Source organism: Melospiza melodia, chromosome 5 (genome assembly GCF_035770615.1).
Source record: "Melospiza melodia melodia isolate bMelMel2 chromosome 5, bMelMel2.pri, whole genome shotgun sequence".
NCBI lineage: Eukaryota > Metazoa > Chordata > Aves > Passeriformes > Passerellidae > Melospiza > Melospiza melodia.
Genome location: NC_086198.1, coordinates 75,854,656 through 75,878,519, shown reverse-complemented (window position 1 = coordinate 75,878,519; position 23,864 = coordinate 75,854,656). Strand labels below are relative to the sequence as shown.

General features: G+C 41.7%; 1 protein-coding gene across 2 annotated transcripts in view; it reads left to right on the top strand.

Moving 5' to 3' along the window:
• Positions 1–539: 539 nt before the first annotated feature.
• HGFAC (HGF activator) overlaps positions 540–23,864 on the top strand; it is a 40,803-nt gene continuing 17,478 nt past the window's right edge. Inside the window, exons 1-8 of one of the 2 annotated variants that reach the window (XM_063157456.1) lie at positions 540–942; positions 2,507–2,561; positions 4,381–4,477; positions 9,511–9,610; positions 9,641–9,725; positions 14,122–14,247; positions 14,895–15,026; positions 16,345–16,455. In XM_063157456.1, the coding sequence (XP_063013526.1) occupies positions 877–942; positions 2,507–2,561; positions 4,381–4,477; positions 9,511–9,610; positions 9,641–9,725; positions 14,122–14,247; positions 14,895–15,026; positions 16,345–16,455 (772 nt within the window). In that variant the 5' untranslated portion in view covers positions 540–876. The remainder of the gene's footprint in view (positions 943–2,506; positions 2,562–4,380; positions 4,478–9,510; positions 9,611–9,640; positions 9,726–14,121; positions 14,248–14,894; positions 15,027–16,344; positions 16,456–23,864) is intronic. The other variant, XM_063157455.1, reaches the window with a different exon arrangement.

Here is a 23,864-nt window from a genome sequence, read left to right as displayed (position 1 = left end):
TTGTTGTGGCTCTGGGGATTTTGGGTGTGAGGAGGTGTGGTCCCTGATTGACAGAACATGGCAAAAGCCTCAAGCACAGACACTGTTGCACCAGCCAAACCTGTGGATTTTGGTTGTGGGGCAAGGTGGGGCTGCAGTAGACTGCTCTGGTGAAATCTCAGTTATAGCAATATCCTCTGCATCTGTAGTGCAGCAGTGCAGCTGCTCAGACAGCAGTGCAGCTATCTCAGACAGACACTTACAAAACAGAGGTGGCTTTGCTCAGGTGGTGGCAGAAGGGAGCTTTTTAGTACACAAAATGTCTTATCAGAGTAATGTGTATTTTCTTTCTTTTAACTTTCCCAGTCTGTTGCTGGATGGCTGCTGTTACAAGTCACAGCTGGGCTGGTAACCATCTGTTAATGAGTAATCCTTGGTGTTGGCATTGATCTGGTCCACATTTTGCAATGTGATGCCATCTCCTGAGTGGGCTTGCTTGGAGCTCTTTGCTGTTGCTATACCATGCTTTTAATCAGCTCATGAAGAGAAAGAAGGGAAACATCCAGCTCTAGTTATAAGTTACATTGGATCAGCCTCTCTGGAGCTGCCCTTCAGGTGATGACACCAGGGACCATCTCCAAGGGTCAGGCACTTTGTAAACTCTTCACTCCTGGTGTTTTAGGGAGAGTTTCTCCCTCTGGGGCATTCCCTTCTACTCCCAAAGACATTAATGATTAACAATGATAACAGCTCTGCTTACTTAGAAAACTAAAATACTTTAAAGTCAAGAAAATCACAGTCCCTTGTGAAAGCTTGTTCCTGATTCACCCTCCTGCTTCAGCCCAGCCCTGGAAGTTTTCCTCTGCCAGGCAAAACCTGCATGAGAGGAGAGCAAGGATGAGAGTCTGTGCTCCTCTCACTGTTGTCTTGGCTCTGAGTCTGAGCAGTGACTGTACAAGGATGGTAAGTGATTCCTCTCTTTCTGAGTGATGGATCAGCTGTGGGATACCTGGCAGGACCAGGCTGCCTGAGGCTGGATGAGTGAAGCCACTGAACAGACCCAGAGAAAGGGAGAGTCAAAGGGAACACAGCAGGGATGAGCCAGATGAAGGCTGACAGATTATAAGAAGTTTATAAGACAGTTTATAAGGTGCTCACTTGTGGGGGTACTGTGGGACAGCTGGTGCTACACCTTTCTCTGTTTGAAGCATTTGCTTACATCCATGCCTTGCTATGGAGGAGGAATGGGCAGTGAGGAAGGACTGCAAAAATGGAAATCCCTAAAAAATACATCTCAGAAAAGTGTTGACACAGGCAGGTACCTGCAGGAGCATGGAGGGAGAGTGCTCCACTGCCAGACACTGCTGCTGTGTCTGTAACTGAGCTGGCCAGCTTAGGTAGATGTCTTCTTCTTTTCAGACTTGTTTCCATGCCAAACCCCTCAGTGGTTTGCATTATGTATCTTGTGTCTTTTTTGGGGTTATATCTGCCAAGCACATGAAGCACTGCTGAGCAGGCTGTGATGGTCTGAATTTGCTAGTTTGCTTAAACCCCACCACAGCCTGGCATCTACCATGGGCTACCAGGGTAGTTAGCTCACTGCTGCCTTATGGTCAGCACTGGGGCCTTAAGATCAGTCTTATTTCTCTAGCTGGGTTAAAACTAGCTCAGATATACTTGGATGGTGCTATAGTCCTAACTATTTTAGCAAATTACAAAAGTATATCCTCAGATATTGCATGAGGGAGCAGAGAAGAATGCTCATGCTCAAGGTAAAGATCATCCCTGGCTGGAGCCCTTGCTCGGTGGTGGCAGTCTGTGTAGAGTGCAAAAACTGTTCTTTCCTCAGAACTGTTCAAGCCTTCTCTATATATCTTAGCAACAGCTTTTTCTTAACCCTCACTTTTATGTCCCCTGTCCAGTTCTATGTTCATGATATGGGCATCTTTGACTGCTTTTGTGATATTTTTTTTTGCTATAGTTCAATTGCCAGCACCTTTGGTGGCAGCAGCACTTCATGTGTATTATTCTCTTTTTATTATTTCCTGTGGCTTAAAATCAGCTCAGCCTAGTGCTCTTTGCTTGCTGTTTGGCAAACCCAAATACAGTTAGAAGTTGCTTTTGTTACTAATGCCCTGGGGAGATACAGTTAAATAGCAGGAAAAGGCAAATGTTGGGATATTGTTTGTAACTGTGAACTGGCCCCAGAATGTATGTATTCTTCCTGCTGAGAGAAATAGGAGATGTGTCCCTTGGCAATAGAAAGATAAAATGGAGGAGAGCTTTGGCCTTTGTTGTGTTGTGCTGGGTTTTCTTGGTTTAGCTGGCACTTTCAAGAGTCAACATGTATCTGCCCTCTTTCACCAGATTGTGCCCCACCAAAAATCAAAAGAAAATAATAAGATTTTCTCAGAAGCACTGGGAGAAACACAAGTTCAGGGCACCCTGGAAAGTAGTTTTTGACCAGTAGTATGGTTCCCAGAGTGAATTTGTGTCTCCAATCCACATTCTCTTTTTCTCTTTGTAGCACGACACAGCTGGGGCAGGAAGAGGCTCAAGGCATGGGTTCCCTCGCCCACAAGGTACCAAGTGAAATCCAGTAGGTTTCATGACAGTAAGAATGGTCTGCCTGTCTGTGTCCGTGCTGTGCAAGCTGGTAGGAAGCCTGTCTTTGTTTCAACATGAATAAGGATTATAGAATGGTTATGCCAATATTAATTTCTGTTTAAAGGGGAATTTGAGATTAGCTCAGGAATCTCAGGTAATTTTCCTTCAGGTGAAGATTAATGGGAAGGTGCTGATGGGATTTGAGTTGTCTGAGCTGGCATGGCTTTATAATATTGCACAAGGTGGTGTGGCTGAAGATTTGCAACAACCTTTAATCAGAGCTGCAGCTGCCCTGTAACTTTCAAGCACATTAACTCTTTGTATGTACAGGTTCAGTTTCTACCCTGGCCCTTGATCTCTCTGTGGGAGAAGGGCTTGAGTTGCATGCAGCTTTCTGGTTTGCATTTGTTCTAGTGGCACCCCAATGATCAGACATCCTGGCTGTGGGAGAGTGTTGCAGTTTCCATTTTAAAGCTTTTATTGTCCTGTACTTTTGTTGTTAAAGATTACATGCATTGGGCCATTGGGCTTTATAGGTTATAACAGTCTTCAGTGGCCTTTGGGATGCAATATATCTTCTGGATGGGGATGTATTCTCACAACTCTCCTGCCTGTTGTACTGGAAGGTATCAGACAGAGAAAGTTGCTATTTGCAACATTTGCTGAATTAGTTCAGAGAATGAAAGGTGGTTGCCAAGGTGGTGGCAGTGGCTATTTCCTGTTGATAGAGAAGGAGGCAGTTAGGGCAGATGGAGTGGCAGTAATCCCAACTGATTAACAAGGGGTTGGACCACAGGGATAGGTTATTTTTTCTGTAATGCCAGTAACTGACCTCAGCAGCTCTTTGGGATGTCTGGGCTGATGGGAGTTAACAGATATTGTAAGAGTGTGCAGGAGCCCCAGTCGTCATGGGAGGGGTAAGCTCAGGACAAGGAGCAGTCACACATTGTCTCTGAGAAATGGAAATGTGCTGTACTGCCAGTTTGGTTGGATGACCCGTTTCTCTCTTGCAGCACTGATTGGCTTCCCATTCAGATTTGGGATTTCAAAACAGATTACTTTTAGTTTAATGGTTAAATAAGCTCTGACAGTTTTTCATTGTCTTTTTTGTCTTCAGGCTCTCTCATTATCAAGACTCATATTGAAAGATTTTTTCCTGATAGACTCCCACTAGTCTTCCTTAAAGTCCCACCACCCTTCCTTAGATTGCCATCACTCATGTGGCAAATAGAAAACTTGCCCTTTTTAGACACTGGTCCCATCAGTTTCTCCCCTCTTGTAAGGAATCTGCTTATCCCAAAGGGAAGGTGTTATGATCAAATTCTCTCTCTACCCTCAACCTTTAAAACTTCTTCCTCCTGACTCTTTCTATTTCAGTTTGTACTGTCTGGTTCCTTAATTATTTTAAACAGATATTACAATATGATATAGAGCCTGAAAGGATACAACTTCAGAAATTATTTTAATGTGCAATTACAATACTACATAATTAGAAATTATAATTGCAATTAATGAATATAATTGGCATTTGCTGTACCAGAAATGGCAGTATATTTTAAACTGAAATGATCTGAGATCTTTGTTCCACTGCAGAGTCCATTAATCTTTGTTGATTCAGTAATTATCGAAGTTTTAAGCTTCTTCTTATGCCCTAGACATTGCAGAGACACAGAGTCCAGAGTACAGCTGAAAAACTTGCAGATATCTATCTTCATAACTTCATATAATAGTATGTAATATAATTTGTGGTTTGGCTTTCAGCTGCATTATGAGCTTTTTATATTTGTATTTCAGTGTTTACAGAGGATGGACATTTATGCAAATTTCCTTTCCGGTTTGGTGGAAGGTTTTATCACACGTGTTTATCAAATTCATTTTCCAGAAAGAAATGGTGAGTTGACATAAATGAAAACAGCATTCAAATGAAATGTCATCCTTTTAGTGCTTTAATCTTGCTTTTGGAGTAATTAAGATGAGCAGGAAGTTGTGCCCAAGGTGCAGTTCTGCTGCTGATGGCCGTGGCCCTCGGCTCAGGGTGTGCTCAGGGGAAGGGAGCCCTGGCACTGGGTTTACACAGCCACAGGAGCCTCAGGAACTGCAGAAATGCTTCCTTGCTGCCCTGCCCATGGAACTGCAATTTACATGGGTGACAAGAGCTTGTACAGAAACAGCAGGACTGATGGAATGGGCCTGGGAGAGACCCTCTGCTGAGGGAGAAAGGGACACAGACACCTGCAAGAGAGGACCCTTGGTTAAGGGATTGTTTGATTTGTGCAGGCTGTACTTGCACTGTAGCAGAGACCATCTGATTTTTGAGGAAAGCTGTTTTCTCCCCAAACCCCATCTCTCTAATTTCTATCCAGATTGGCACCAGAACCCCTTTGGACAGTGCAGTCCTAAGAAGTGAGGTATTACTCCTGTTTGTTGGTTAATGATTTATTCTACTAGTGTGTTTAAGGCCATTTTGCCTTCTTTTGGGCAAAGGTTACTCTTTTACTTTTGCAGAAGCTGTTAGGAGTATTCATGATCCATTTTTGGGGTAGGAGCAGTCAGGGGGGAACCCTACTGAATTAAAGCACTGAATAAAAAAGATGAACTTTGCAGACAAACTCATTTCATAGGCATATATTAACTGAAATCAAAGGCAACAAAGCAGAGAGTATGTGGGTACCACTAATGTGAAAATTATGCCCAGATGAGCCATGTGAAAGGCAAACACTTGCCTGTTTTCAGGGCAGAGATGATATTTTAGAGTTTATTTTACTTGCCCAGGGAGGGCAGAACTCTCATTTTTTATACTGGACTGTCTCATTTTTTCATGATCTGTTGGCGTCTTTCTGATGACACATCTGTTTCAAGTGCAAGTGCTGGTGTAATGTAAACAACACAAAACAAACCTGTTTGCACAAATAGACACTGAGCTTCAGGCTAGGAAACCACTTCAGAATTTCCCCAATATCCACTGATACAACCCAGCTAATACAAGCCTCCAGGAAACAAGAATTTGAGACTATCTTAACTAAAGAAAGGGAACTGGAATAATTTGCCAGTTTGAATCCTGTCTTTGATGAACTTTAGCCACAAAGAGTTTGACCTTAGTACACACTTAATTTCATGCAATGCTTAAGAGGGATCCTGTTAGTACATGACCCTGTGTATTTGCTTTTAGCCAGTTAGGGCACAGAAATGGAAAAACCTGTCAATGGATGTGGTCCAAGGTTAGAGAACACTTTAGAGCTGACCTTGAACAACTTGCTCTTATGCTTCTGACATTTTAAAAGCCATTTACAAGCAGGGAGACAGGAAGGAGGACACCTGGAGTTATTTGGATTTGACAGACCATTTCACCCTATGGGTGACCTTCTGACCAGTGTTTGCTCATCACTCATAAGCTAAAAGCAACTTAATGTGTGACTTCAGGCACAGAGATGCCAGGAAAAGGGCCCTGAATAGCAGTTGGGAAACCTGCTCTGTGCACTTTTTGTGTGACTTGGCACAATCCCAGGCTGGACTTACACTGGATAACTGATCCCAGGGCACCTGGAAGGCTCCAGGTGAGGGCAAGGCTCGTGCCCTTTCTGCTCCTGCCTCCTGCAAGCTGCTAGGAAGGGATGATGGCAGGCTGGGTCCAAACTGCCTCTGAATTCTGAATTCCAGGAAACCCCACCAGGAGAGCCCTGACTTGTGTGTTTAAGTTCATGTCCTCAATCTTCAAGTCATATTTTGGGTCAGGACTACGGCAGGACTTTACAGTGCAGGCTAAACCCCACTCAAATTTGCTTTAGATTTATGTTTTCTCATACTACATATGACACAGATACTGTGTTTCAACAAAAATCTGCTCCTGACCACAGAAAGCTCTCCCTACTTTGAGAGCAACAAACAAGCTGTATCTTTATAAATATTTATTGAAAATACAGGAAAGAAGACAGAATAATTACGCTATTTAATAACAGACTTCCTTTAACAGCATCCTGTATGGCTTTTCCCCCTAATTATAATCTGTTTTTACAGATAAATTTCCATTTAGTGATCTATTAGTAAGTCTTACATGATATCTTGCTAAGGATATAGTGTAAATTTTCCTTTTGTGCTGAGGAGAAAAAAAAATAGCTGGAATTTCTTCTGAGTTTCATTGGTACCTCCAGAGAGACAAAGCAGTGTAGGGACAGACAGAATGGGGGTGCAGAGAGCACTGGTGAGAGCAAAAGGGGAGGGTGGTCTCAACTGGACCAAGCTGTGGCTGCAGGGAAGCTGCAGCACCCTGTCCCTGCATCCCAGGGTGGGATGGGTACCTCAGATTCTGCTCTAGGGGAATGGCAGGAGCAGACCTTGCCTGAGATTTTGGCTATAAATGGGAAGATGTTGACTCATGCCCTGCAGAAGCCTTATCCTGTGCTTGAGTTCTGCAGGGGCAGGACCACTGGGCCAGGGTGAGCTTGGGTCTGTGTAGGAAGGACATGATCTTATCATCTTCCTTGGAAACAAGAAGATAACTTTTGATATCAGACTGGCCACAGACTGCAAACAGTGCAGAGGAAGCTTTTTGGCCAGCTGGATTACAGGATGGGGAGTTTCTGACAGTCCTGGAAAGGAGAAACCTGTGGGCTGAGCTGGGAGATGTTAGGCATCAGGTTCTGAATTTTCCTGGAGCTGCCAGTGGTTGGTCTGGTGTTGTCAGACAGAGTCTGTCAAGCCATGTCTCATGGTCAGGACAACACCTAAAAAAGTCTCAGGCAACCTCCAAGTCTCAAACACAGTGACAACACCAGGCGTGATGGCAAAGCTCTTTCCTTACACCTGTCTGCCTTAGGCCTGGGGCTTTGCTTGTTCTCCAAAACATCCTATTGTTAGGGCTCCCTGTACTCCTGGTGGGAAAAACAGCCTACTTTCCATTGATCCTCCCTGCCAGTTAGGCCTCATCTTCTGATTGCCCATTCCCATGTTCTTTACCATCTATGGGTTTAAAATGCAGTCCCTTGTAGTGGACTTTTCTGACATAATTAGTTCAGTATCTCTGTCTTTCTGTTTTCACTTTCATATTAGCAATTTTATATGACAAGCTGATGTAAAGATATTTGCTATCCCATAAATTTTGAGTGTGGATGCATTTGCAAATAGCATAAAGATATAATAAAACCACTGGGTTGGTTTGGCTGCTGGAGGTAACATTCCAGAAGACTGAAAAGTCACAATTTCATTTTTGGTAAGCCTCCAATCAGACAAAACATTTTTAAAAGGAGGGAGATCTCACAGAAAGTGAGATCTGTGATGGAAAATATAAAAGGATTATGTCACTGTGCAAGAAGCTTGGCACCAAGGAGGCAGCTTGGCATCACAAGGGGGGACCAATCTCACTGTAGTCACTGCAAGGCAATAGGGAAGGACTGGCTGGGCAGAGCATCAAGTGGGAGGACCAATAGTTTGTGGAGAGCTGGTAGAACAAGCCTCTGTCAGGGTCTCTGATGACAAAAAATACTTTTAAGATGGAAAAATTTGAGACTCCCCTTTGCTTAGAACTTGGCTGCTGCTGGACAGTGACATGAGCAGTGCTGAGGACACTTTTATCTCATTTCTCATCTTCATTCTTGTGCATACTAGACCACCCTTTAAAGAAAGCACAATCCACTTCCCACAGAAGGATCTTTGAGGAATTTCCATCAGCTCCCAGGAGTTCACCAGCCTTAATTCCTGTGAGAGAACAGCCTCTTTAGGCATATGCCACCTTAATCTGCACCAGACTACCAAGCACCTCTTTTAGTGCACCTTTTATAATTGAGGTCACACAACTTAATATACATGGCCTATTCAGATGCTCCATAGGAATGATGCATTTTAAATACCTCATAGCATCTAATTAAGAAGGAAAATAGCGCAGTTAAAATGTAGACATGTGCTGCAATAAAATTTCAGTCTAGCTTGTGACATCCTAGGATGAAAAATGTGATCACACAACTGCTCAAGGAATTATAAAACCAGGCATAATGGAAGTAGATCATCAGGCACATTAAATAAACTCCAGTGCCTTCTAATGTCATGTGGCTGATACCTATTATTCTGCATTATAACTGGCTAGGGAGGATGTTTTGGTGGATGGTGCACTGGGACAAGACATGGATCTCCAAGGTACAACCTCAGTTCAGCCATGTGCTCCCTGTGTGTCCTCAGGGAAGCCTCCAAATCTGCTCCTGCAAAAGAGGAATAGCAGCTCTGTGCTCCTTGGGGTGCTCTGAGCCTGAGATAGCAGACTCAGATAACAGACCAGCAGTGAGGGTGGGCAGGACTCTGTCCCCTGCTCTCAGAAAAGGAGAGGTTTTGTCTGTGCCTTTGGAAATCACCCCCGTGTCAGTTATTTCCTCATTTCATCTTGTAAGTTTCAAAACAAGAATGCTTTAAAGGAACTGAGTCTGAAAAGAGTGAAATATGCTTGTCACTGAAAGTCAGGGAAAAGTCCCTTTGTGGACAGTCTCCTGCCTCTACAGATTACTACAGTAACTGTCAGGCATCATAAATGGCCTGGGTCTGTTTTGCTTGTTTTGTAATAAGTAAAGAAAACATTATTTGTCTTTGGTTTTGTTTTTATTCCTCTCTTTATTTTTCTAATCCCAGAAATAGGAAGAATGTTGGATTTTTCTGAAGGATTCATTGAAAATCTCAGGCCCTGCATTTACATCTTATTTTTAATATGTTTTTAATGTGAGATAAGTGGAGCAGAGCAACTTTAACAAAAGAAAGCATATTTTTTCCTCTGCTCTTACAACAATTTGAATGAAACTGATGCTAATTAGAAAAAAAAACCAAGCATGAATTTCCAGGCCACCAGGGTGTGAAGGCCCTGTAGTTTCACTGCAGACATCCAGGTTGTTTAAATATGAACTAAGGCTATTTAAAGATGCACTAAGCTGCACCTTTGATTCTTTTCAGGTGTTCAACAACACATAACTTTGACCGGGACAGGAGGTGGGGACACTGTGATTTGCTGCCCGGAGACCACCTGCCCAGGGACCACCTGCCCAGGGACCACCTGCCCAGGGACCACCTGCCCAGGGACCACCCCAGAGAGAACCACCCCAGGGACCACCTGCCCAGAGAGCACCCCAGACAGCACCCCAGACAGCACCTGCCCAGAGAGCACTCAGGTAAGGCCATGGCTGAGCTGCTCCAGGTGCCTGGCTCCTGCTTTGCCACCTGCAGGAAGGAGGGAGAGTGCCTTCAGTGCAACTTTTATTTGTGCATTTATTTTGAAGCAAACCTTCACATCAGCTGTTTCCATAATCTCTTTGTGACGCTGCACAGCCAGAGCATTAGACTGTGAATATCACACAGTCTTTAATTCACTCTCTGTTGACTAACTCTAAGTCATGGAGAGAAATTATGGTAATGCCAGCATGGAAATCTAAACTCCTGCTGGAGACAAACACAAAGGTGATAATCTTCTCCTCCCTCATGGCTTGGATGTGCCTTTTAGCTTTCCCTAAATTACACAGCTGCATTTTCTGTTTGTTTGACCAGTTAATTTCCTTAGAAGGCACAGAAACATTTGACACCCTGTACAACATACAGCCATCACTTCCAGCTTTCCTTTCTTGAGATCTCATGGGAAAGAGCAGTTCTCAAACCCAGGCTTCTTGAGCTCAGGGCTGTGTCAGAGAAGACAAGAGGCCAGACATGTTCATTGCAGGAGTCCTGAGGGATAATGAAAGGATTACTTGGCTGAACAGCTCTGTGGCTTCCTGTGGTCGCCACACTCCAGTGCTACAATTAGCTCTTTGTGAGAGTCTGTCTGAAAGGGGAAGTCAAGGTCTGTGGCAAAGTCACCTTTATATAAAAAAGTCACTTTAATTGACACATTGGGTGAAAGTTCACCTGGGAATATGCATCCCTGTCCTCAGCAGTCCTTCAGTGACTGGCTTTGCTTATCTCTGTATCCCTGGCTCCATGAGCTGGATGCTGGGGAATCCCATTTTATAAATAATACATATATATGTGTGTATGTGTAAATATACATATATGTGTATATATATATATATATATATAAATTCTCATTTCATACAGCCACCGACCAGCTTGAAAAATCAGGTGTTGAACTGGTCAAACTTGATGCCCCTGAGGATTTTTCTGGGATCTCTGTCTAATTCTGTTCATGTTCCTCTTTTTGCTGTCTCACAATTTTCAAATGAGACATGTTTAGTCTGCAGGATATGACCAATAGCCTTAGATATTCACTTCCCACTTTCAAATGAAGGGCTTTTTCTACCAACCCCTTTCAGGGAGCTCCCCACAGTGTCAGGAGTCGCATTGCCAAGCTGATTGCAATCTACCAGAGCACTTGAAAAGCCAAATTAGCTGAATCATGCTCACAGTCCAGAATTAAGCAGTGCACAGCATCACCTTTTAAAATGTAGCTACTTTAAATTATTTTCCAGCCTGGCTTTAAAACAGATTAACAGTAGATCAGAGGCCCGTGACCTAGCCCCAAAACAAGCAGCAATGTATACAACTTTGTAATGCAAGTGTGCCAGACATGAACATAGACTTTATGGGCAGCTCATGCTTACAAGAGTCAGGTTGTGAGGGCTGCACTTACTCATCAGTGGCTTCCCAGAGCTTAAAATATATATATATAAAAAAAAAAAAAAAAAAAAAAAAAAAAAAAGAGTTACATGTGTGTGAGAAAGGAAAGGAAAGAGAAAAAAGGAAGGGGTAGCTGGAAGAGATCACCACTGGCTGTTGCAAAATAAAAGATAACCCCTTTATTTCTGGAAGCATTTAGAATTTGAAAAAAGTAAATGCAAGGTTTTTTGGCTGTTATTTTATTTATAAACATAAGTCCACTTAAGTTTTTTTAAGCAGCAGTTTTTGGATTTGGGAAATGTTTAACAGATTATTAACCATAGTTTAAAGTGAACAGGTCTATGATGAGGTTGAAAGGAAAAGCAATTTAATGGATGAAGGGAATTTGAAGACAAAGAAGGAAAGTTTGCCTGGAAGAAATAAGCAGTCAAACTGAACACTGCTGATCTCTAAAACATGTAAAATAATACTTTTAAAAAATTCCACTAAAGTATTAAATCTTTGGATGTTTTTTCTTGAAAAACAAGAAAAAAGTTGAATTTCAGGGAGAGAGTATCCTTTGTCCATAAGAGGTTGGTGAGCAGTGTATCCATTGGCATGGAGAAGGAGCTTCTTTAGAGCAAAGGCTGAAGCACAAATCTCTCCAGGCCAAGATTACCACATGCATGTGACAATCAGCTTCAAAATGATGGAGGTACTTACAAACCAATGTTAAGCAAGCACTGAAAGCTTTGATCCAGAAAAATACATCTGCCAAATTCAAAGGGAAGTTTAACCAAGAGGCCTTTAGGTCTAGGATGAAGAGAAGCCTGGGTAGGAAGTTTCTGCTGGAGGGTGCTGTTAGTACTGCACACACGTGGACTGTGCAGGCATAGCTCACATATATGTACAAATGTCCATCAACGTGAAATGCCCTTATAGGTGGGAATTCCAGATTTTGGGCAGGCTGGTAGGACTACTTCTCTGAATGTCTGGAAATCTTGGACAAATGGCCAAACCCCCAGGGAGAACTAAACATGGGGGAGAAAATTGCCAGAGAGTATTTTTAAGATCCCTCTGGACTGATATGGAAAGAAATAGTAGAGTGGTTTGGGCTGGGCAGGCAAGAGGAAGAGGCATCATTCTAGGAGGAGCTCTGAGGAAAGTGGGTGGCAGAAACAGAAAGTTTTTGTTGGGAAATATGGGCAGAAAAGTGAGACAAGGCTACTGCTCAATCAGCAGAGACTTGGAGACGTGAAGCTGCAGTCAAGATGAGAGCTAGCAAGCATGGAGTGCTTTATCCATGAGGATGCTTTAGACAGTGCTGAGAAAGTGTGGACTTGGCAATCCCCAGTTAATGGATAGTTAATTGTGGGCAGGATTCCCCACTGGGAACTGAGATGTGTCCATCTGCTTATGAGCAGAAGTTGTTCCTGGATTCCAGGAAAGATGTGGAGCAACACAGAACATGCCTGGAAGGTCAGACTGGAGTGGTGGATGGGATGTAGTGAGGAACAGATTGAGAAAGAAATAAATGAGTGGAAGTGCTTCTTGCAGATTTAACAAGGGTACAAAAAATTTCTTGAACATTTGTTACAGCAGAAGATGGCTTGGAGACCAGATCATGGCTTGGATGTAGTGGGAATACGAAATTTGAGGAAACATTACAGCACTAGAAGTTTCATAACCTTCAACAGCAGGAAGAGTAGGAATGTCACTGACTTCACTTGCTTTTCCTTGATGTTATCCTGGATTGAAACTCCCAGTGAATACACCCAGACCTGCTATCTAATAGGAATTACATCACTCTCTTCTGAAGTAAATATTTTGACCCCTGCAGGGGAAGCTCAGATTTACCCTGCTGTAGCAAATTCAGGATGCACCCTTTGTGCTTCACCTCAGCCCTGCTCACGTGTGCCTGTGCCTCTGCCTGTTGCATCTCATGCTCAGGACACACAGTCTGGCTGAAGGAGCACCTGGATTGAGTAACCCTGGAGATGGCACAGCAGAGTTTGACTAGCATTAAAAAGGAAGATTTGAATGCAGACAAGCTGTTGGGCTAACTCTGGAGCAGGTGTAAACTTGTTGTTGGTTAACTTCAGCGGAGATCCATCCCTTGGCCCTGCCTGAAATCAGAAACACTGCCTGACCGGCAAGACTCTTACTCCTTTTACATTGCACATTGCCAAGTAAAGCTTCTATGCACGAGCTGTCGTGGCACCTAACTCCTCTCCCACCACATTTTCCCATCATTCAGATAATTCCCCAGTAAAAGGAAATATGCTAGACTGGTCCAGTTTTCATCTTTCTTGGTGTGATTTACTTGGATGTGTAAATGAGGATACAAGCATCATCATGTCACCCCAGGACAATGTGCTTTGTGGTTTTCTTTATAATTGTTCCCTTGGTTCCAGCTGTCCATTCGTTTTAGACATAATCCAAAATCCCATGGCAAATCCTTCTGTCGAGGGCTGTCCTTTGAGCAGCTTGAAAGCGATGCGCGATCCCGGCGGTGGCAGAGGCCGGGCAGCGCTGCAGCCTTGCTCCCTTGCAGCCTTGCTCCCTTGCAGCCTTCCTCCCTGCAGCCTTCCTCCCTGCAGCCTTCCTCCCTGCAGCCTTCCTCCCTTGCAGCCTTCCTCCCCGCCCAGTGTAAAGGCACAGCTCCATCTTGTGGGCACCTAGCCCGTCTTCTTCCTCGCCACAGTGCCAGCTCTGGGGACTCCAGGTGTGCCTGGTCCTACCCCCTTCAGACAACTTAGTCTTGGGGGGTGAAGGTTCAGCTCAGAACCACGTGGTTCAGCTCTGCCACATGGTTTTTAAAAGCTGGATAAATATGCTTCCATATTCCCCAAACCCGCTGTCAATTGGTTGGACAAACTTAGTTTTACATTAGTAGATGGTGTTAAACCCACTGAGCATGATTCACAGAGCCAAAAGGACAAAGCATGACTTATACTATACTTATTAACAACAATTTCTTAGTGGCCTCTCCAGATCACTGCGCAGACAACCCCTGCCAAAATGGAGGGACCTGTTCTCTCACTCACAGCCACAGGATGTACCACTGTACCTGTCCCGAGGAATTCACAGGCGAGGACTGTCAGCTGAGTAAGTATCTTCTACCACCAGTGTTACAACATGAAATATGAATAGTAAGTAGAGCTCATTAATGTTTGCTTAATGAAAAGGTAGTGCTGTTGTGATGGGAGAGACCACTGCAGCATGAATTTTTGTGTAGGTGGATTTCCAAATGGTTGTGACAGACAATCCATTCCTGACAGGACAACTGAAAATAGCTCGACTCTGCAATTATAAATCCAAGTATGCTCTGAGCATGGGAAACACAAAAAGCCTCTTCCCATTCCTTTGCTGTTTTTAAGATTTAAATATCCCTTACATGTTTGGAAATCACTAATATTGCACTAGGCAATGCACAGAGATGTGAAAAAACAGCACAATTTCAGGGGATGCCTTGTTCCTTATGTACATGCACATGCTGGGGACAGTGATGCTGTCCTGCCTACAGGGCTTTAGGAGAAAGCCACCTCTGCCCTGAGGTTCCTGCAGCTGCTGCTCTACTGGCTCAGTGCCTCCACACCATGGAGGCTGGCTAGCTTGAGAAGAACTGTCAACAAACATGGATCTGCTCAACAGGAAAAAAGGGATGAGCAGGGAATGATAATAGAGATTGTGGTGCCATTTCTTGCACGAAATAACATCTGAAAGCTTGTGTTGTTTGTAAAACTTCATTTCAGAGAAATGTTTTGACAACAGCCTCTATGAATTCTTTGATGTGGAAGTGAGCTGGTCGAGAGTCCAAGGAGGAGCAGTGGAGCAGTGCACGTGTGTGCATGGCCAGATGCAGTGTGAGCGCGTGGAACACATGAGTAAGGCTCTGTTTTGTACCACAGCTGTAGCTCTGCATGGAGGGAGGATAAAGGACAGCGAGGGTATCAAAGCCTGAGAGGTGTTACACACCCTAATGCTGCCCTTACAGCTCTCTAAAAGACAACATTTTAGCTTTCCTTTCCAAGAGTGAGCAGTTATACTGACCCAGGAAATCCCTTCAATGTGTCCATCCTTATTTGAGGAAGCAACTGTTTTAGGAGGAATTTTAGGGACATACATTGTTTTCTTACAGAGAAAAAAAAATATATAAGAATATACAACAGGTTATATAGTAGAAGTGGTAAAATTCTTTCTCCAAAACTATAACCTGCCTGAGAGGTGAAATCTGCACACCAACAATCACTTCATATTGCTGTTTTGCCTCTGTTTCTTCCCAAGTCCATCTCACTCTTGAATTAGCAGCATGTAAATTTTACCTGCCTCCAAGATCCCGTAAGGCCTGCATTGGCTCCAGGGTCCCCATGATTTTTGGCCCATTCCTGGCAGGTATGATGCTTACATTATGAAGCCTCCTCCTTTTTTAAGGGGCTGCCAGGAGCCCAACACCCTGGCCAGCCAGCACTGGATATGCACTTTGGGTTGTCACCCATCTGAAGAAGCCAGCACGGCTCCTTTCATTTGGAGGAGAGATGCTGGGAAGCAAACCATGTGCCTCACCTCCACATGTGCTCTGGTATGGCTATTCTGTTAGTCTGGCTAACTTTTACCTTGCCCAGATTCACAAGTAAGTCACAGTACAAATGAGTTTCATAAAAGCCCTTTGGAATGTGTAGGTGCCTTTATTCCCTTATGTAATTGGAAATTAAAGCATGGAGAGTCAATTTCTAGGACATTGAGAGTTGGAAAATTTGGTAGACTGAATACTTCCCAATCACAGATCTTAAATATTTAACTGAGCTCCCTACTAGATATGTTATTATAAATTCTAATAGAGCTTAGTGGCAAGTCTAGAATTGGCAGAACCCTCTATAGAGGAAGAAATGAGAAATGTTAATACCATCTCCACTAGTAATAATAATCACCACCCCCATTTTACCTATTGTTCACTGATAATATCTTTCAATAGCTGATATTATCCAATAGCAGGGAAAACAATAGACAGACCTCAGTGGGCAGAAATAATTTGAGTTTCCTTTTCTTTAATTTATCACAAGTGTAGGTCTGACATAAACAAAGAAGAAGAACTTCCCCCAAATGCATATGCACAGAGGAGATGCACTAGAGTAAGTTAAAATGGGCTGATTCTCTTGGATAATTTGTACCTTTGGTTTGACCATTCGTTGTGTTTCCTTGTAGGTTGTGTTGATAATCCTTGCATGAATGGTGGAGAGTGTAAGATGGTTGTCTCCACTGGGAAAACAGTATGTGATTGCAAAGAAAATTATGCAGGAATGTATTGCAATATTGGTGAGTATAACAACCTACAGGCAGACAGAATTAGGAGTTTTCGTCTGGGTGTAAGGCTGGTGGGTTTGGCTCTGTTGTGTTCTGCATTTGAGGACATTTCTTGTACCAACTGAAGAGTCACAGAGAACAAGGGTTTAATGTATTTCTTCAGTGTAAAATATAACACACACTTCACCACTGAGACTCAGCTTCTAAAAATATTTTTTCACACCCTTTACTTTATAGAAAATCAAACAGAAATTTTAATCCAATTACACATGCCTATAAAATAAGTGCATGCTTCTATTTTGCAGAATCAGTCACAGAGTTCTACTATAGAGCTACTGCCTCCCTACACATCCACACATCCCCTATAAAGCTGGGATTTACATCTGACAAAATCTAGCAGCCATTCTTTGGTAGCACTCAATGACTGTGGGATAGAGAAAATGCTCACCCTTTGGGTTACTGGACATTTTAAGTTAATAGCACATTTAGCCCAGTACAGGTTATACAAAACCCCTTCCTTTCTCTGGTGGGTCAGAGAAATCTGTTTTTTGGTATCTATGTGTAAGTCCTGTTTTGTATTTTAGATGCTACATAGTTTTGATACAACTTTCCTCCAGAAGACTTAACATTTATCCTAGCAGGGGTTAAATCTTGCTTGCATGCTATATCTGCAAGTCGTGCCAGTGGCTACTTTTTAAATAAATGCACATTTTAGGCATAAATTTTAATAGACCTTCAGCCACACAATCCTGTGACCCCATCAATTCACTGTCTGTGTCTTTCTGGGTGCATAAATCCCATGGCTCATCAAAACTGAGGGCATGACTTCCAGTGGCTCTGGTGGGCACTTTCTTAATCCAAGTGGGTGGTGGGGTAAAAAACCTCTTAATGAACACTGCAATTTATGTCTGGCATTCTTTTTGTTACTCTGATAGTTAAGAAATGGTGTAGTCAACTATTCTAGCTGGGGAAAAAAAAAATCCATTTGGGAGACCAGCAGTACAGCTGGAAAAGCAAATAGCAGGAGTGAGTGGGTAAATTGGACAACGTATGAGCTGGTCCTGGACTCAGCAGGTATCTGATGAATCATGAGAAATGGCTTTGGGACTCTTTAAATCCTTCATAAGGAGCACTATTTTAGCTCAGTTGCTCTGTCCTTTAGTTACCCTGGGGAGATTGTTCCAGGCTTTGGGAATGCTGCTGCAGGGATCTGGGTGAGGGGCTGCACAGCACACACTGTGTGGCCTGGAGCCTGGGGCAGGGCTGCCCTCTGCTCATTTTCACATTAAACTGCTTTTCCAGTTCCTGTTTCATTATCAGCTTCCCCTGCCCCAAGCAGCAGTGGTGCAAACAGAGACATCCACCCAGCAGGGCTGGATCATAAACACCAGAGAGGCAGTTTTACAGCTGTCCTACAGGTTTCTGACTAGCTTTGAACAAGAAATAAGCAGGCGCTCTTTGATTACTTGAAAATAATAAAGCAAACATTTGGTTTGCTAAACAAGTGGCTTTGGATGCGTACAATCCATCTGTGTTCAGCTTCCTAACACCCCTACACAGAATGGGAACTGAAGAATTGTGTTTGTGTGTCAGGGCCTTGCAAAAAGTCTAAAAAAAGAAAAAACTCTTTGTCAAGATGCAGTCATTCTGAATTAATACAAATAAATTAATCTTCAGGTCTACACACCTGCCACTATCACCACAGTAGGGCAATGGCATTCTGGTGAAAGTGCCTTGTATTCTCTGAGCGCTCAGAAATGATTTTTAAATATTTGTTGGATTAATTTTTTCTTTAACACTTTAATTTGATGCAGTGAACAGAAATGGCTTTTTTCCTTTTTTTCCTTTTTACTGTCTTGTACAGTTTCCCTTGTCTAACAGGATGCACTTGTGAGGTTACCCTTTAGTTGGAATAGCTGGTGGCTACAATGCTTGATTCAGAGAAAGTGTTACAGTATTTCCTCTCCAAAGTGTACTTTATTCTGAATTATCAGTTAAAGAGGCAACCTTAAAGCCAAGGTGTGATGCAAAAATGTCTTCTTAGATTTTTTTTTTAAGCAGAAATCAATTTAATAAACAGGAAGTCTCCCAGACTGTTATTGAGATGTAATATGTTTGAGGTATCCTCTGCCCTTGACTTACGCAGAGAATAACCAGCCTTCATATGTATCTAATGAAAAACCAGCAAATTTATCCTAACATTTTACCCAAAAATATTAAACATTATACTCAAAAATATTAATAATGAAGTACCATCCTTCATCCATCATATCACAAGCTTTAGTGCTGTTGTGCCTCAAGCACTGGTACAGTAGACTGAGGAGCAAAACCAGGAGAAAAGTACTGAAAACACCTCTTGGTTGAGGATATACTTAGCAGATGCTTGGACCATCATATCTGTCAGACCTTTACCTGTTTTCCATGAATTTGTCTAAATTCTTCAGTATTCCTTTATGCTTTCCCCTTTCACAGCATTCCATGTCAAGAAGTCCCAGATTATAAATAGATGTGATGAAAAGAACTATTTTCTATTGTTAACAAAAAACCTACTGCCTGGTAATTTTATTCTTCTCCTTTGAACAGTGAGTAACAGAATAATCATAACTTTTGTGATTTCAAAGATACCTATTTATCTGTCCATTACTTTTTGGACTACAATGTCCCTACCAGTACTCAAAACTCATCTTTGATCTTAAAATTCTCTTGCGAACAATCATCATATATGTGTGTGTGTGTATATATGTGTATGTGTATATATATTTCTAAGCTACTATCATAAATGACCATATAGCTACTAGAAAATCATGAGCTGACTTAAAATAAAAAAGAGAGATGATAAAAGTAACAGAGGAGATATCCATCACAAAGGAGATTGATATACAAAAGACAGTTTCTAATATAGATTTCGATTCTTTGTGGCAATACATTATTTTCTTCTTAAAGTAGAAACTTGCAGTACTAAAGAAGGAACTGCCATTTAAAAAAGTGTTCTGAGACAGTTTATATGCATAGGATTTCAGTGAAGTTTAATTTTGAAGGAAATTAGAGGCATCACCAACAAATCTCTCCCCAAAGAGATGCTGTTTAAAGTTGTTCAAGGAACCATGTTTAATTAAGTCCAATTCATAATAACTGTCCTTAAATATGCACCTGTTTTCAGAAATAAGGATTTTGTGCTAAAAGAGTGACTGCATTCTCTTTGGAAACAGCTCTTGCTGGGACAGCTCTGAATCCAGGCTCTAGGTGAAGCTTCAGAATCAATTGCCCAATCATGAGTAGCAATGGTTGTCTCACTGAACACAGAAATTTATCAAAAGGGCCCAAATCCAACCACTTTAGCAGTGGCAAATGTGGGCAAGAAGTGAAACCTGAGAAAGATGGGAGTGGAATATTTTATCTCTAGGCCAGGCTGGCATTGGAAATGGAGAGCGGATTTTTTTGTAGATGATTAACTTTGTAAATATTTAGCTTCACTGAAGGTGATAATTGATGACAAACAGTTATAAATATGTAATTGTAAAATTACTTTGACATTTTATGTTTCTTTGAACAGACAGGAGCCATGGTGGAGATGTTGGATACAGAGGAGGAGTTATCTGGCCAGAGGACAGATAATTCATTATAATAGGCATTTATGGAGAAGTTAAAGGGAATTTAAGGGTAAAGGAAGGAGATGTAGAATTTTTTTTTTCAGCAGGTTAGTGCCTTTAGGTTTCTGTGGTTGAAACCCCACCATTGCATTCACAGTTTTTGCTTTAGTTTATGGGATGTGAATGAAAATGCATATATATTTTGCCAGATTTCCATGTAAAAGCACTTCCTTTCTCTTACCACAGCTTTGTTACTGTTGGTTGGATGTCAGTTGTTATTAAATTTGGGGTACTTATTTGTATTTTAAATTCATTCTTGATGTATTATTATTTATGCTTTATTTATATTCTGATATGTTAGTGGGGTATATTGACTCTCTTAGTCACCAAGTCTTTTCCTGAAGCATTTGCTCACTGTGGTTGTGGGTTGCACTGGGTTTGAGTGCATTGGGAGCACTGCACAGAGGATTAAACATTTTGAGTTTTCTTTGGATTAAGGCTTAGGTAGCCTTAATCCAAAGAAATGGATTTGATAATATTTTGATAATGGTTTTGATAATATTTTGGTCATGAAATGTGAAGTTGGTGAAGGTATTTCTCAAAACTCTGCTTTGTAGTGTTTGGGGGTATTTTCCTCATTAGGCTATGGATAATGGAATTAGAGGGGTACCATATCTTTAAAGAAAGCATGGGTTGGAATTCTAATTGTGGAAAGCTTCTGGTTATGTAAGGAGATGTGGTGTATGTCAGAAGTAGGCTGAGGATTTTCAGAAAAGGAAGATGATAGAATAGCTGAATTTATAATGACCTACAGGAAAAAACCCCCAAAACTTCTTGGCCACATCTTTAGGGGTTAAACTGGAGGAGTTTGAGGTAATAGAATTAGCGAAAAATGACAGCAAACCCACCTTTTTAGTGGTTCATTTACTGAAATAGTGTGTTGGCAGTTTTCTACTAAAAAAGCTACTTTAGTAAAGGAAATTCAGCTCTGGAGGCTGGCAGGAAAGTTTTAAATATTTTTTGTTTTCTGAAGAAGACATAAGATAATGAATTTTAACTTTCTGCTTTATATTTACGCTGTACTAGAATGCTTTTGGATTAGTGTTTGATTTTTTACTTTCTAGAAACGCAGAGGGAAACAGGGTGAAGTATAATAACAAGGTCCCTTGGCTGACAATGATAAATGGGCATTTAACTGGTCAGTCAGTCCCCCACTAAACTTGGACAGGTGGGTCTGTAAGTACGACTTGAAAAGGGTTTCTAAGTGAGGCTGAGATGATGCCTGTTGCTTGCTTGTGTGAAGCACTGGGCTTAATAATGTAACTAGGCTGGAAAATAATAAAATCATTCTTTCTCCACAGTTGTGGAAAAATAGGTGGAGCAGCAGATAAAAAAGCAACATTATGTATTAATACATATTATGTATTAATATGGCTTGTAGAGGTGATTATGTATTTGCACAGGACAAGTTTTAGAGGTCACCATGGAATTTGAATGAGGGGGAGGCATGGGTTAATAATGCAAGGGTAATGAAGAGAAAGCCTAGAGCACCACTGCAGAAACAGTAATGGTCGGTTCGATTTTTATCAGATTTTGAATTATTAAAATAAAATTCTACAATGCTGGAGTTATAAGGATAAAACTATGCCCAGTGGACTGTTGCCTGCAATGATCAGTGGAAGGAGGCACTGGAAGATGAAGAGATGGGTGAGCATGGCATTGTCCACTAAGCCCCCACCTGTGATTCATTGCACTGAGACAGTTCCACTCCAGGGGATGGTGAACAGGAGACCAGAGACAGCTGTGGCTTTGCAAAACAACCATTCCATGTCATTTGTGGAGGTGACAGATGTGAGCAATGATAGGCTCTTCTTATCTCCCAGCCTTCTTTATAATTTTAGGGCCATAATAAAGCTTTTGGCTAATATGGAGAAAAACAAAAATGAAGGAAATACTGTTTGCATTGGGGTTATGGATTAGTAATTTATGTTTGACACCTTGGCAAATGTGAGCTAGAGATGAGAGCTAATGAGCTGGGCTGGTAGAGGCATGGCATACAGCAAGGACTGTCTCTGTAAGGATTAGAAGATAAGGCAGATAACAAAGAAGAGGAAAAGATTTCTCAGAGATAGAAGTAGGTTCAAGATCCACAAATTACTTCTTTATTTTTACATAGATGTGCACTTCCAGATGCTGGTGGGCACTAAGTTTTCTGTGTTTTGCTCTCTATTCCTACAGTGTTGCCTTTTTAGATGACAAGTCTTAGTTCTAATCCTAGTATAAACTAATATGATTAATATTAGCAGCCTCTAATATGAAGCAGCTGCTTAGTCCTTAGTCTTGTGAGAGTGCCTGACTTGGCAGCAGTGCTACTGGGTGCTGGTTAATTGAAAGCCATTAGTGTGTTTTTAATCCTATTTGTGATGTGTTTGGGATGTGACAGTGGTTTCAGTTCATTATGTTACAGAGGGCACATCTTCTCTTGCAGTTCAAGAGGACTGACATCTCTTAACCCATGCAGGGTGTTGTCCTGTGTAATTGTCAGGAAGGTGGTTGAAAGGAAGATGTGGAAGATGCAGCTCATCCTTGGATTACTGCATTGTTTGTTTCTTCAATCTTCTGCTTTCTCAGCCTACTCTGGATGCTCTGGGGGCTCAAGAGACCCCCATCTCTCATTAAAATCTCTCCACAGGGCAGCTGCTCCTCTGCTGACCATCATTCACTGCTACACAGTCTGTTCCTTTTCCTGCACAATGAGTTATTTTGGCTCAGTCTCTAAGCACATCAGAACCTACAGGTATATTCAAAAGAATGAAAGCTTTCACTATGAATTAGGCACTCAGATATTCTCCAAAATCCTGTATGGCAGGCTGTGTAACTGTCAGAGTAATATAGCACCGATATTGGCTTGTTGCTGCCAGAATTTCTTTCCCCTAGCTCTTGACAGCCTTTTCCTAAATATATTGCTCCTATTAGCTTTATATACCTACCTATTGGATTGCATTTATGTCTCTGTAAATCTTAACTATTGTACTAGAATTGAACATAATAAATAGAAAAATGAAATGGAAAAAGAGCCACTCCTTCCTCTTATGTAGGATATTACTTTTCTAAGCTATAAGAAAGTACTGGCAGAGTTTATAGATTTCTGGATTTAAACTTTTATATTAAAGAATTCAACTTATTGAGAAGGTAGCTTTGTACATTAGCTTTTATAACAGATAAAAATCTCTTCAATTTTACCTCAGATGATCTAAGCATTGGCAAGTATGAAGGGACAAAGAGACTTTAAAGAAGAAATATATTAAAAAATGTCTAGTTGCAGTAAATGTAATGTGCCATCCTCATGTCAGCATGCAACGTTAAGAGGTTTTGTGCATATAAATCACTTTTTTCCCCCCAGTCTTAAATCCATCCTTGTTTTACACGTTAATTTTCTGCTAGATTAATTAATTACAAAAAGATGTCAATTTTCCCACCTTTCTGCCCAGCTTTTTGCTCAGACAGATTGGTTGTGTCATAATCAGGCTGCAGTTTCAGCAGGCATTCATTCCAGTGTTAGGTGCTGTCAGTCCAGAGGTTTTACTGCTATTCAACAACTAGAAAGTGACACAATTATTTGAATCAGTAATTTGTTATATATGTGTTCAATCTGCTGTTCATGACCCCAAAAAGAAATATTGAAATATAGCTATATATTGTAAGAGTATGATTGAATTATATTGAAATATAGATACATAGGTCCCCTTACATTTCACTTGTGGTAAGTGTTCATTAATTTCTAAACTCTGAAAGCCACAGTGGGTGCTATCGCTGCTCACGTTCACAGAA